This window comes from Lampetra planeri, chromosome 2 (assembly GCF_965212315.1).
Source record: "Lampetra planeri chromosome 2, kcLamPlan1.2.h2, whole genome shotgun sequence".
In the NCBI taxonomy this organism is placed as follows: domain Eukaryota; kingdom Metazoa; phylum Chordata; class Hyperoartia; order Petromyzontiformes; family Petromyzontidae; genus Lampetra; species Lampetra planeri.
In genome coordinates, this window is record NC_136108.1 from 10,435,144 (window position 1) to 10,447,238 (window position 12,095).

Below are 12,095 nucleotides of genomic sequence, written 5' to 3' on the forward strand. Positions count from 1 at the left end.
ATCACCCTGCATGGCACAGAACCGAAATGTTTCACTGGCAAAGATGTGTGCCCTCTACTGGGGGTAAGCGAGTAGAGGCGGTGAATGTTTTGGTTTTACGCGAAAACGCTAAAACATTTCTCACAAAAAATAGCCACAAACATCGCCAAGAGAGACACGAGCCAAAGCGCAATGGGTGAAAATTAAGTGGATCCCTTGCCAATATGCATGCTCGTAGGCCGGCTGGGTCACAAGACCAAATTGATTTAAAGGTGTTCAACTGTAACTATGAATGTTTAATTTCATTTCAGAAATTAAAAACTTTTAACAAGTGCACGCCTTTGATCATTTTTATTTTCACAGTAAAACTGTTAACGTTAGCATAATAAATTGATACAATCATGTTATATTTCACCATTACACACAGACAACTAATGTTTTTGTCTGAAATGGCCACATTTTTGTTCCAAGTTCGCACAATTCTTCAACACATTGTGTTGTATTAATGCCCTTATTCAGTAATGTAGTACATCGTAAATCATCTGAAATGTTGCATTGATTATATACACATACAGTACTAGGATGGACATAAAAAAGGAAGAATTCCAAATCATATTTTCTTATGAAGTACAAATCAGAAACAATGTTTTCTAATTGGTCACAGTCCTGATTCCTGGTCCACACATGTGCAAATATGTCAACAGATAATTAATATTATTTATTTTTTACCTACATGACTTTACCCGAAAAAATCCTAAGAGTATGAATCCTTGCAGTCACGAAAGCTTCAAATCTAGAATTAATATGGATTGTGTCAAACAGTTCTGAAAAAAACCTTTTACAGTATTCCATTAAAAGTACAATTGTGGTGCCATATTCCTTTCTCAAACATTTCACTACATTCCAAGATATTCCACTGTGCTGAGGTGACTTCGTTGCCAATCCCAGTTTTTTTTAATGGAAGACAGAGAATAATTGGATGTAAGTTGATTTGAAAGCCGACTGACAAATAAAGATTCTGACAGACGCTGGTTTAACTTAGAACAGCAATAGGACAGACACACCCCCTTCTGGTAATATGAGCGTACAGCAGCAACATTTTCCACAAGTCATTACAGAGCTCACAAATCTTGACTTAAAGCTTTCGTGACTGCAGGAATTCATATTGTTTGGGTCTTTCGGTCAAATCACGTAGATAGGTTCAAAGAAAATAACAAAAAAACGCTTGTGTTGCGATCGAAACGTCGTAGTTTTTTGTTATTTTCTTTTAACCTATCTACGTGACTTTACCGAAAGACCCAAAGAATACAGAGCTCTTTTTACAGTAATATAGACATTTAATTAAAATCAGTCTTGTAAAACATGACCCACTCAAAAGGGTTAACATTATGGGCATTCAATAGAAGTATTGCTTTTGCCCTGATTTCTCTGCCAATGGCAACACAGTACCACAGTAAAAGCCATGACGCAGGCCGTAAACTTGCTGCTCCCCTTCTTCCACGGTGGAATAATCCACCACGTTACTTGTGTTGCTCCATGTTTTGTCGTCTGATGAGCTCCGCATAAAGGCCCCCTTTCTTCAGTAACTCAGCATGGGTGCCCATCTGTCAGTTACAAGACACAGTCACGTTTATTTCACTGCAATTAAGTATCTACTTGAAACTATCACAGGGCAATGCAACTCCACATTCCAGAGAAGTAGATATCAAGTGACATTTTTCATCCAAATACAATGGGATGCACTGTATCATACACCCTGCAATAGAAAGAACCATCTGTTACATTAAATTTAAACCAACAAATAAAACAATTCAGAGTTGGAGTATTCCGTAAAAAACTAAATTTCAAGTGATTATTTCTTTAAACACATTGTGAACCGTGCCGAAACCGTCAACTCACTACACTTGAAAACTCTGTTACATCGCTGACCCTTAATTCAAATGTATGAGCTCAGCGGTGTCAGCTCAGCCCTCCGACCCCCTGAACGACCTGACCTCTCCTTCCAAGTGTTCTCATTTTGGAAAGAGACGGGACACGAGCGAGACGGCCTCCTCCTCACCTCCTGCACCGTTCCACCGGCCACCACGCAGATGAGGTTGGCGCCAGCGACGGTGCTGAGGCGGTGCGCAATGACAAGCACGGTGCGGCCGTGCGCGGCACGCTCCAGCGCTTCCTGCACGGCGCCCTCGGCTTCGGCGTCCAGCGCGCTCGTTGCCTCGTCTAGCACCAGCACCGCGGGCTGCTTGATGAGCGCGCGCGCGATCGCCACCCGCTGCTTCTGCCCGCCCGACAGCGTGGCGCCGCGCTCGCCTGAGAGTGGCACCGCCGCAAAACGATGGCTCGTGAGCACAATTTAGAGGAAGAGGCATTTCAAGGAATGAGCCGGCCCTGAACTTATAGATACGTAACCTAAGCAGTGGGCTGTCCAACATGGGCTTGAGGCTTCGTTTATCAGAAAATACTTTGTAGTCGCGACATGGCCTAGCACGTTTGACACGTGTTGAAGAAGTTCGAGGTTTGAGGCGAATGGCCGCCCTGGTTAATACTGCGGATATAATTATACATACTCGGGCTCTACATCACTGACGGACGAAGACCACCCAATGGCATGTCGGTCATAGTCATGGGGGTTGTTTGGCCATATTTTACCATGCTAAAGTTCTTGTCATTAACACTCCACCTCCTGATAACATTGTCACGTACACAAAGTGGTTATATGTGCCCATGTATTGATAACATTCCAACCAATGAAGTTGGACTGTTCACTCAAACTGCTTTCAGCTTTAGCATGAAACAAGCATGGGGCCTAACTACAAAACAAATATGGATATTTGTACAGCATTGGCGAAGAAAGCCTATGTTTTAAATTCACCATGCCATCAGTGCGAGTGGGTGAATAGGGGAGGCCTCGGACTGGTTCAGATATAATTCACCACTGATGTTAGCCATGGCCGTGAATTGAACTTTGGTCACTGGGCACGTAGCCTGGTGTGCTAACCACTGTATCACCGCTCCAAGACCAGAACAATAATACCATGGAAGCAGGCCAGATCTTTACATGTGGCAAATGCGCAGCTTTCTTACCAACAACAGTGTTGTATCCATCAGGGAAGCTCCTGATGAAATCGTCGGCATTCGCGAGCCGAGCTGCAGCATAAACCTCATCGTCTGTGGCTCCGGGCTTCCCAAAGCGAATGTTCTCAATGATGGTCGTGCCGAACAGCACAGGCTCCTAAAGGGTGAGACAAGACGACGGTCAGTCTGCTACTCTGTCAAACAGAACATGCGGGATTGACAGTGTGCCAAACAGCAGAGGCTCATGGAAAGAAAGGCACACAGTACCATAGATCTGCTGCTATAGGCTCACAAAACTTCTGTCACTTTGCACACATTAAGAGTTACACAGCAAGCTGCATCAATCAGGCGTGTAATTATTTAATCCCCCACTACCGATTTTATGTACTGCCACAATCTGGGGGTCACGATTTGATTTTCAAAAATATATTATTTAACTATACTGTCTTAATTGTACAGTCTAACCTAGACTGTCATACACTGTAGTGCCTGCATCCTTTGTATGCAACATTTAATCTGGTGTTTTGCTTTTATTGTTTAATTGTACTGTCTCTACCGTCTGATTGCGTGCTGCTGATACTGTATCATTTGTACAGTCTCATTTATTTACCATGTCTCATTTGTTCTGTTTGTCTTGCCAAATTTGCACAGTCCGGTTTATACATGAGCAGTCTCGATTATTGATATCTTTAGCATACAGGTAAATTCAGCAACAATGTGCATTTTAATCAATGAACCATTGCACACTTACTGTGGTGTAAATGGCCGATAATTACCTATCAGTTACATCATGGGACCTCCTTTGCCAGTACCAAAATATGAGAATAGGTTTTCCCCTTGTTTATGGCAACAAAAACAGGTGTTAAGATGTTAAAACACCAAACTGAAACCTTTTACAAGGAATCATGTCTGCATTAACCACAATATCTGTGGTCAGAATAACATCTTAACACCTGTTTTGATGCCAGAAACAAGGGGGAAACCTATTATCATACCTATCAGTTATTGGTGCAGAATAAATAACAATGAGGTGAATATCCCACTTAACTAAGAAGGAGGAGAAAACATGCCTAAGAGACCAACTGCCGTGTAGACAGAGCAATAAGATCAGTTCATAAGCAGGAGTGAGATTGATGGTATCTGCACTGGACCAGGAGAGATTGCGATGGTGTGGGGAGCCCTTGACGCATGACGATGAATGTCCCAGCATGCATTCATCATATCTATCCCTGGAAACTGTGGTTATATTTTTGTTGCCGTTACTTGGTTGATGAAGCCGATAACTCGGCCCCGTAACCAGGAGGGGTCGAGAGTGCGAAGGTCCTTCCCGTCCAGCGTGATCGAACCACTCGCTGGGTCGTAAAACCGCTCCAGAAGCGCCGCGACTGTCGACTTTCCTACGGTCAACGCACAAACATCACAACAATTGGCCTCGTCAAAAAATAGCGGCGCTGGGAGATTCAGTACCTCAATTATTTTTTGTTGTTTTATTTCAGCCAAAATGTACACATGCGAGCACTGCGTTGATCACTCACCTCCTCCAGACAACCCCACAATGGCAATAGTCTGGGAGGGAGGAAGGTTCAGGTTGAAATTGCGCAGGACCACCTGCCCTGGCCGTGTTGGGTAGCTGTGTTCATCACACGTAGGATGCAACAAAATCCCAAAACATTTAAGTCACACACCATAATTTGAGGTGTGCAAGGCAGTAAACACGGGGCGCAAGAACACGCATGCGTGTGGGTGGAAGTACAAACCTGAACGTGACGTTGTTGAAGCGCACGTGACCGAGGAGGGAGTGGTGGGGAATGATGCCGCCACCTCGGACTGGGATGGAGGGCTCCAGCTCCATGTACTCAAACAAACGAGCGCCTGCGCTGAGCCCCCGCACCATCTTCCAACAAAAAGCCACATAAGCCCATCACACGATGATGGTACCACAATGACCAAAACACGCTCGACTCCTTTTAAACGTCAGAGCACTGAGTTGGCACAGGGGAGATCCTCCCTTCACATTAATTAAAGCAGGTTTCAAGTGTAGCGAGTTTGAGGACTCAGCTTGATCACTAATGACTGCAAGTAACCATCATATTATAATTGGGTCTGCAATTCATTTAGCGAAATTTCAGCTGTGAGAATGAAAAATGTTCCTGTGACTGTTATGCAACAAATATTTATCTCTTTAACAGGGTGCATAGGAAAGTGCTTCCCCCTACTGTGTGAAACATTGGTTATTTGAAGATATCTCACAGGCAAGCTATTTGATATCTACTTCCATGGTTATCTTTTTTACATGAAAGATGCACCATCCTGCGAGAGATCCAAACAAATACTTTGTCCCATGCCACAACGCCGATAGCAAAATTGTGATAATTTTTTTAAAAATAAAAAACAAGTGTTATGTTGACACATACCTGTCCAAAGAGAATGGATACGCTAGCCATTGACCTGCAAATAGAACAATCTATTTAGCAAAGGGGGTTGAAGTAAATAGTATATCACTCTACCAAAAGGTAAATGCATTCATCACTTAAAACTTTCGTGACTGCAGGAATTCAAATTCTTTGGTTCTTTCGGTAAAGTCACGTAGATAGAAAAATCTAAATTAAGTGAATAAAAATGTAAATGTTAACATTGACAGAAAAAATGTCTACATCTGATTGGGAACATGTAGATAACATGTCAGCTAAATGTAAAGATGACCTGATTTCCAAGTTCAACCTCCTTTCCAAGAAGAAACCAGATCCACACATTAAAAAGTTATACATTGACAAGGTTGCTATTAATCTGAGTAATAGCCCAATTTCTGATGGTCTGAAGTCGTTTTTGGCTAAAAGGTTGAACTTCACTAGTGGATGACATTATTGCCCAGGTCGATGTAGCTCTTAAGGGTTTGGGACAAATCGCTGCAGACATATTGTAATTCTATAATAGATTAGTAATCAGTGAATTGTTATTAGTAATCAGTTGTCGATTAGTAATTAGTTGTAATGTGTATTATTTAATAACTGAACCCAATCACTATACCCAATCAAGTACATAAATCAGAGGTGGCGGAGGGGAGGGGGTTATTGTAATTATATACGTTAGTAATAAGTTAATTAGTATGTGTTTCCCCTATAATTATTTAACCGGTTTAGCTAAAGTAGCGAATTATTTAAATATTTTTTTATTCTCTTTTTTTTACAATTTTTCTATCTACGTGACTTTACTGAAAGAACCAAAGAATATGCATTAATCACAACTGTGAAAAATATCGATAAAAAATATAAAGAGATCACAAGGTACCGTTGCACAGTCTGGGAAGCAACCAAAAACGACATGAGTTCTCCAGCAGAAAGCTCCTCTCCAGCCATGAGTGAGCCACCAACAAAAATGGTGCCCAGTACAATGCCTGACGAAGCATTGAAGTTTTACAAAGTGTGTTATTGAAAAAAAACATCAGTGGTGCAAAAAATATATGCTTTGCATAACAGTATGTAAGTTAAAATTATTTCGCACCATATGTAGCCAACCCCCCCAACATCAATTGTCTGGTGTGCTATAATATACTCACAATTAAGAACAATATTGGAGAGGCCTTGAAATATTGCTATTCCAATCCCTAAATTCTCATTCATTTTGCACGATTTATCCACTTCAACTGCATACTGCCTACAAAGACAAATGGAGACAAGTGAGCATATGACATTTGAAGATGGTTTGAAAAGTGTTAATGCCGAGTATCAAACAGCAAGCCTTACTCAGACTTGCTATCTTCCATAGCAAAGGCTCTCACAGTCCGCACATTGCCCAAGGTTTCATCTGCTACTCCAGTTGCCTGGGAAATCTGCAACACAGTAGATGAAAATTACCTGTATGCAGATAATAACATGTACTGCTATTTTAGTGCATACAAAGGACAGGAGGTAAAAGAGCAATGTGCATGCATAATGTACGTTGATTACCATACGAATAACCCACCCGGCAATGGATACCCATTGTCATTTATATGCATTCATTTATCGCACGTGAAGGGCTTACAAATTTGGCTGTCCGTCTGATGATGCTTGTTGTAATTACTGGCGAAACGTCATACTCAGATTATAAATGTTGTGGATTTGCTCTCCAACACACTGGTGAGCTGTACTCGTAACGAATTGGCATGTTCTGTTTTCGTGACAAACCTTACTAATTGCCTGTGTCAGGTGGTGGCGGGTTTAACGACACATTTATATTACCGCGATCTAACCCAAAAAAACCTATATTATGAACAGTACGAGAAACATGCAAGAATTTGCAGCAACAAATAAAAAAACCATCACCTATTGTATTTACAAACACTAATACAATTTTAATGCATGTGTTGCACCATTATTGAGGCGCTGTCTTCTGACTTGTCACCACGCTCACAGACCGATAGGGGGCAGCCGGGAGAGTGAGCGGGAGGTGGAGTGGTGAAGCTAAGGTACCCCCCCCCCCCCCCCGGGTGCCCCGTGACTGGAGGTAGAGACCCCAGACCCCCAAGGGGTGGAGGCTGAGGGCTGACGGTTCACTCCTGACCCTTCGAGATCCCTCTGGAAGGTTCGAGGGAAGGTGTGGCGAAGGGCGGGGTAAGCCCCAACTTGTGTATAAAAGCCGGTCCTCTCAACGGGACCGGCAGTGTTCATCCACTCAAGACTCGAAGACATCAGAAGACTAGACCAGCACCCTGGGACCCTCAACCGAGGCTCTTGTAAGAGCCGGGTTGTAGCGGACCAGCGGTGGGACCCGTACCCTGGCTAGGTCGGGTCAGTCTAGCCTCCCCTAGCTCTCGTAGCGGAGGACCCGTGAGGGCATAGTCCGGAGTCTGTAGGGCCAGCTAGAAGGGAGGCTGTACCTCCCTCAGGTTATCGGGTCAAGGGGCCGTACCCCTTAGTGTTACAGGGGCCATACCCCTTGCTGTTATAGCTATTGTTATCGTTTATCTGAAATAAATGCGTTGCCTCTAAGAAGACGTCCCCCGAAGTTTTTGCCCACAACATGTGTATTTATGGGGTAGAGCCTCACTAAGCTTCAAGACTCTTATAGGTTAGATGTGAGCATCACACTGCTCAGAATCCCAGCAAGGAATATAGTAAGAACACAAAATCTTTTGTAAATAAATTATGTTAATACAAACCTGTTCTTGTGCTCGCCTGGAGAGTTTACGCAGGAATGAACCAATTAAAGCTCCACCACCAACCATGGCTGTCATCACCACCACCATCAAGCCCGTGAGCTTGGGGGATATCAGATACAATGAGGCCACGCAGCCAACAGTCTGCGTCACACTGCGGAGACCCTATAGGAGACAGAGATGCAACAGAGAGCATGACATCAACAGTACACACGAGTCCCATAAAACTGCAACTAGAAAGTGAGACGCAAGTCATGAATGCAAAAGTACAATTGAGCAGACTTTACTTGGGAAATGACAAGTTTGAAGGATGACTTAAACTCTTGCACATCCGAGGTCAGTCGGTTTACTAGGTGGCCTGTCCGGTTAGCATCGAAAAATGCCACGTCCTGCCTGCAAAATCAAACATTCGCTCCTTCAAAACCTTTAAGAAATGAGATATGACAAACATAATACAATAGCGTTGCTCGAAAAATAATTCCTGAAAATCAATGAAGAAAATGTTCAAGTTAAGAGCGTAGCGTACATAAAACGTGGTCATTGAAACATTGGTGATATAGCAGTGGCTGTAGTGTATGCATTAAAATGTTAATCACAGGTGTCCAAAACAAAAAGTAACATTGTGACAGTCAGTTTATGTTAACAATAAGTAAATAGATAAACAAACACACCTGATAAGTGCCTCAAATAGGCTTTTCCTCATAGAGGCTGCAATCCTCTCACCAACTTGGGAGAGCATTGCAATGTATCCAAAGGTCAGTGCGCCCTATATGCAAACAAACATGAATCTGTCAAATAAAGGGACTGCAAACAACATTTCCTGACAAAGTATAATTAGAAACATTACACAAATTTGAATATAGAGTGAATATATCATCTAACCAACTGCACAGCATTTTGTACACAAGTGCAGAGCCGATAACATTTTATTACCAAATGTATATCCCGATTGTTGCTAATACAATTGAAGTATTTACCTGGAAGCCGTACATGACCAGAAGGCGAGTGGCTGGCACCCTCATGTCTGCGAGGTAGTCCCCTGCTTGCTCCTGCACGTAACGAGACACCACGTTCACCAGCTCCCCCAGCAGCATGGGGATCTTAATGTTCAAAATGGCAGCACCAAATGCCAGCTGAAATAAAACATAAACATTATTAAAATCAAATAATAATAGAATACGACGTTTCGGTTGCAACACAAGCAACCATCGTCAGGTAAGAATGAACGAGAAAACTTTACCGAAAGAACCAAAGAATAATTCCTGCAGTCACGAAAGCTTCGAATCTAGTATAAACATTATTCTCAATGTATTGAAATGTTTAATTCCTATTGCAAAACGAGTACATGAATGACATTGCTAATAACATATTTTCTTTCATTTGTGTTCAATCTGTTCACCACTAACAGCTGAAGTCCTCTCATCCTTTTTCCGATGTTGGCACATAATGGGTTAGTTTAGAAAATTAATGTTCAAGTTGGCTTGGGGCACTTCACTTCATTATAAGGAAATAATTACCAATACATATTTTGCAAAACTACTCACCACAACAGCTAAAGCCAATGCCAGTATCTCCTTATTCAAGAACTTCCAGAAGAGTTTCCACTTGAAGGATGGCTCGCTGTTGTTCTTGACATGAATGTTGCTCTTGTTATTGTTAATGTCCACATCACAGTGAACTTTGCTACCACACAGTCTCAGCCCCACTACAAGCGAAGCACTCCCAGTGAATAACACGGCCCGATAGGAAGATGATACCGCAGAGCGCCCGGCAGCTCTGCCCACTCTGGCCACACTTGTCCCCACCAATCGGCTCCAGGTGCGTATGGCACTGTCCAACGTGCCATTCTTGCCGAAGGCAGAGGAGCTCAGAGGCCATCTGAAAAGCGAGTTGTGGGACAACACAGCAAATTAGATTTCGTACATTCACGTGCGTTTATTTAAGTGCAAAGGCATGCAAGTTATGTCAATAATAAATGGCAGATGGTCAACAATAGTCAAGTGGCAGCCAAGGAATGGAATGCATCCACGAGAAAATTAAGTGATGAAATCATTGTGTGTGCAGGTGTTAGATGGATTATTGTATCACTGAAGAGTGGGAGATGGAGACGTCTTAGGGAGGCATCCATCCGGAATTAGATTGATGACCATGACCTTTATTTATCAACATGTAAGCAGCCATTGAGATCAAGTCTTTTTAAAAGGAGAGCTGCCTCTTAAAATAGCAAAATAGATACAAGTTCAAATCACGTATTAGTTGCTAAATACCACGAGAAAACGCCAAAATAAAGAGCAATTAAAACAATTATGTTGATATGAATTGTTGCAAATTTGGATTCCATTCTACCAGTGTTGAAGCATTGGGCTGAAAGCTCTCTTTTAACCTACTCGACCTCAACATCGGCACGGAGTGGCTGTTCCTGGTGCTGAAAGGGAGCACTTTTGAGCAACTAAATTGGGTAACGCATCCTACGGCGAGCGTACAAGGACACACACAGTTCCATTGTTGCTGAAACGCCATTTACGTTATTACCAGTTGTGACAAAACGGAGTGCTTTCGCAAGTCTTAATTCCCTCTCCATTAACATGGGCAGTGCCATGGCTTAGTGGTCGCGCATTTGCGGAAGATAACGATTCTATTCCAGCGGCCGCCCTGGTTATTACTGCGGGTATTGACCATAAAAAAATGCGCACAATCTGCTTCACGGTGGACGTTAATAATCCCATGATGTTATTCGCAAAAGTAGGCAATTGTGTACTGGCGTCATGGTCCAAGTTAAAAAAATAAACTCGCAAATTACTCAATCGGAATTATGCACAGCAATCATCGCAAAAAATTGGCAGGGACTTCCTGAAAATGAGTCACGAGGCTCAATGGGACTTTTGTAGGTAAACAAAAGCATTCTAAAAACATAAACATCAAGCCATACAACTTTGCGCTGTGGCTAATTTTACAACAGATTTAAACGACTGCCTAGGGGTGAAGGGGGGGGAGACACATCTCACCTGTGAGCGACAGCGCCTCCTCGGGCTCTCAGCTGTGCGGCCCCGCGAAGGGTGGAGACGCTCGCGCGCAACGTTGCTGTCAAAAGGTACATTGCGTCCGCTGGAGCCCAATTAAACCTTTACCGATGACATTGGCAGGACAGTAATAGAGTAACACTACCCTGGTTTCAGTGACCCCTTCAAGTGCTCCAATGCTGTGCTTTTCAAGCCTATTGGGACCCAGTCCAACAACCTCACGCACTAAACTTTCAGTCTCTAATACGTTAACAATAAAACAAAAACTCCCACACAACTACAAAACAAGTTTTAAACTTCAGCCGTCATTCGCCACTGAGGCGACGGTGTGTGTGCCACCACTGCCAGCGGCTTTGTGCACTTCAACGAGTGCACATGTTTCGAACACACACACTGCACGCGTACGGCGTCTAAATAAACGAGAGAGAGAGATCTCAGCAAACACAGCAGCGGCAATAACTCCTCTACCGACCTCACCGGGCGCACGTGGGCGCGGCCATGTTCGCGTCAGTGAGGGGTGGAGGTAGCCGGCTATGGACGTCACGTCCGGTACGAGGGGGTTGGGGTAGCCGGTGATGGACGTCACGTCCGGGACAGGGGGGGGGGGTGGTAACCGGCGATGTGCGTCACGTCCGGTATGGTCGGGGTTGATTAATTTGTTTTCATATTCTTTGTGTCTTTCGGTAAATCCACATACTGTAGATAGAAAAATAATAAAACAAATATCACGACGTTTCGATCGCAACACAAGCAATCGTCATCAGGTGAAAACATATATCGCGGGATGTTATGGACGTTATATCGGTCTTGTTGTGGCGGAAATCGCGCGCGCGCGTGGTGACGTCACGTCCGACTGTGTGACGTCACGGGGGGGGGCGGGGCTC

At 43.5% G+C, this 12,095-nt stretch overlaps 1 protein-coding gene across 1 annotated transcript; it reads right to left on the bottom strand.

Moving 5' to 3' along the window:
- Positions 1–315: 315 nt before the first annotated feature.
- On the bottom strand, positions 316–11,762 carry LOC144727699 (mitochondrial potassium channel ATP-binding subunit-like). Its single transcript, XM_078606731.1, has 16 exons — positions 11,197–11,762; positions 9,736–10,069; positions 9,169–9,324; positions 8,863–8,957; positions 8,479–8,584; positions 8,195–8,356; positions 6,798–6,883; positions 6,611–6,708; positions 6,343–6,448; positions 5,469–5,502; positions 4,812–4,948; positions 4,590–4,684; positions 4,318–4,451; positions 3,064–3,211; positions 2,039–2,289; positions 316–1,583 (listed from the first exon to the last, which is right to left on the bottom strand). Exons 1-16 carry the CDS (start codon positions 11,286–11,288, stop codon positions 1,500–1,502), a joined length of 2,118 nt encoding a protein of 705 aa, XP_078462857.1. The 5' UTR covers positions 11,289–11,762; the 3' UTR covers positions 316–1,499.
- Between the last annotated feature and the right edge of the window lie 333 nt (positions 11,763–12,095).

Bases quoted from the DNA above. Each gene is read 5' to 3' on its own strand.
- LOC144727699 (XM_078606731.1), bottom strand. From the start codon at position 11,288: ATGTACCTTTTGACAGCAACGTTGCGCGCGAGCGTCTCCACCCTTCGC. The intron at 10,070-11,196 runs GTGAGATGTGTC...CTCGCTTTTCAG, and splicing joins GGAGGCGCTGTCGCTCACAG to ATGGCCTCTGAGCTCCTCTG. The intron at 8,357-8,478 runs GTAAAGTCTGCT...TGTCTCCTATAG, and splicing joins TCAAACTTGTCATTTCCCAA to GGTCTCCGCAGTGTGACGCA.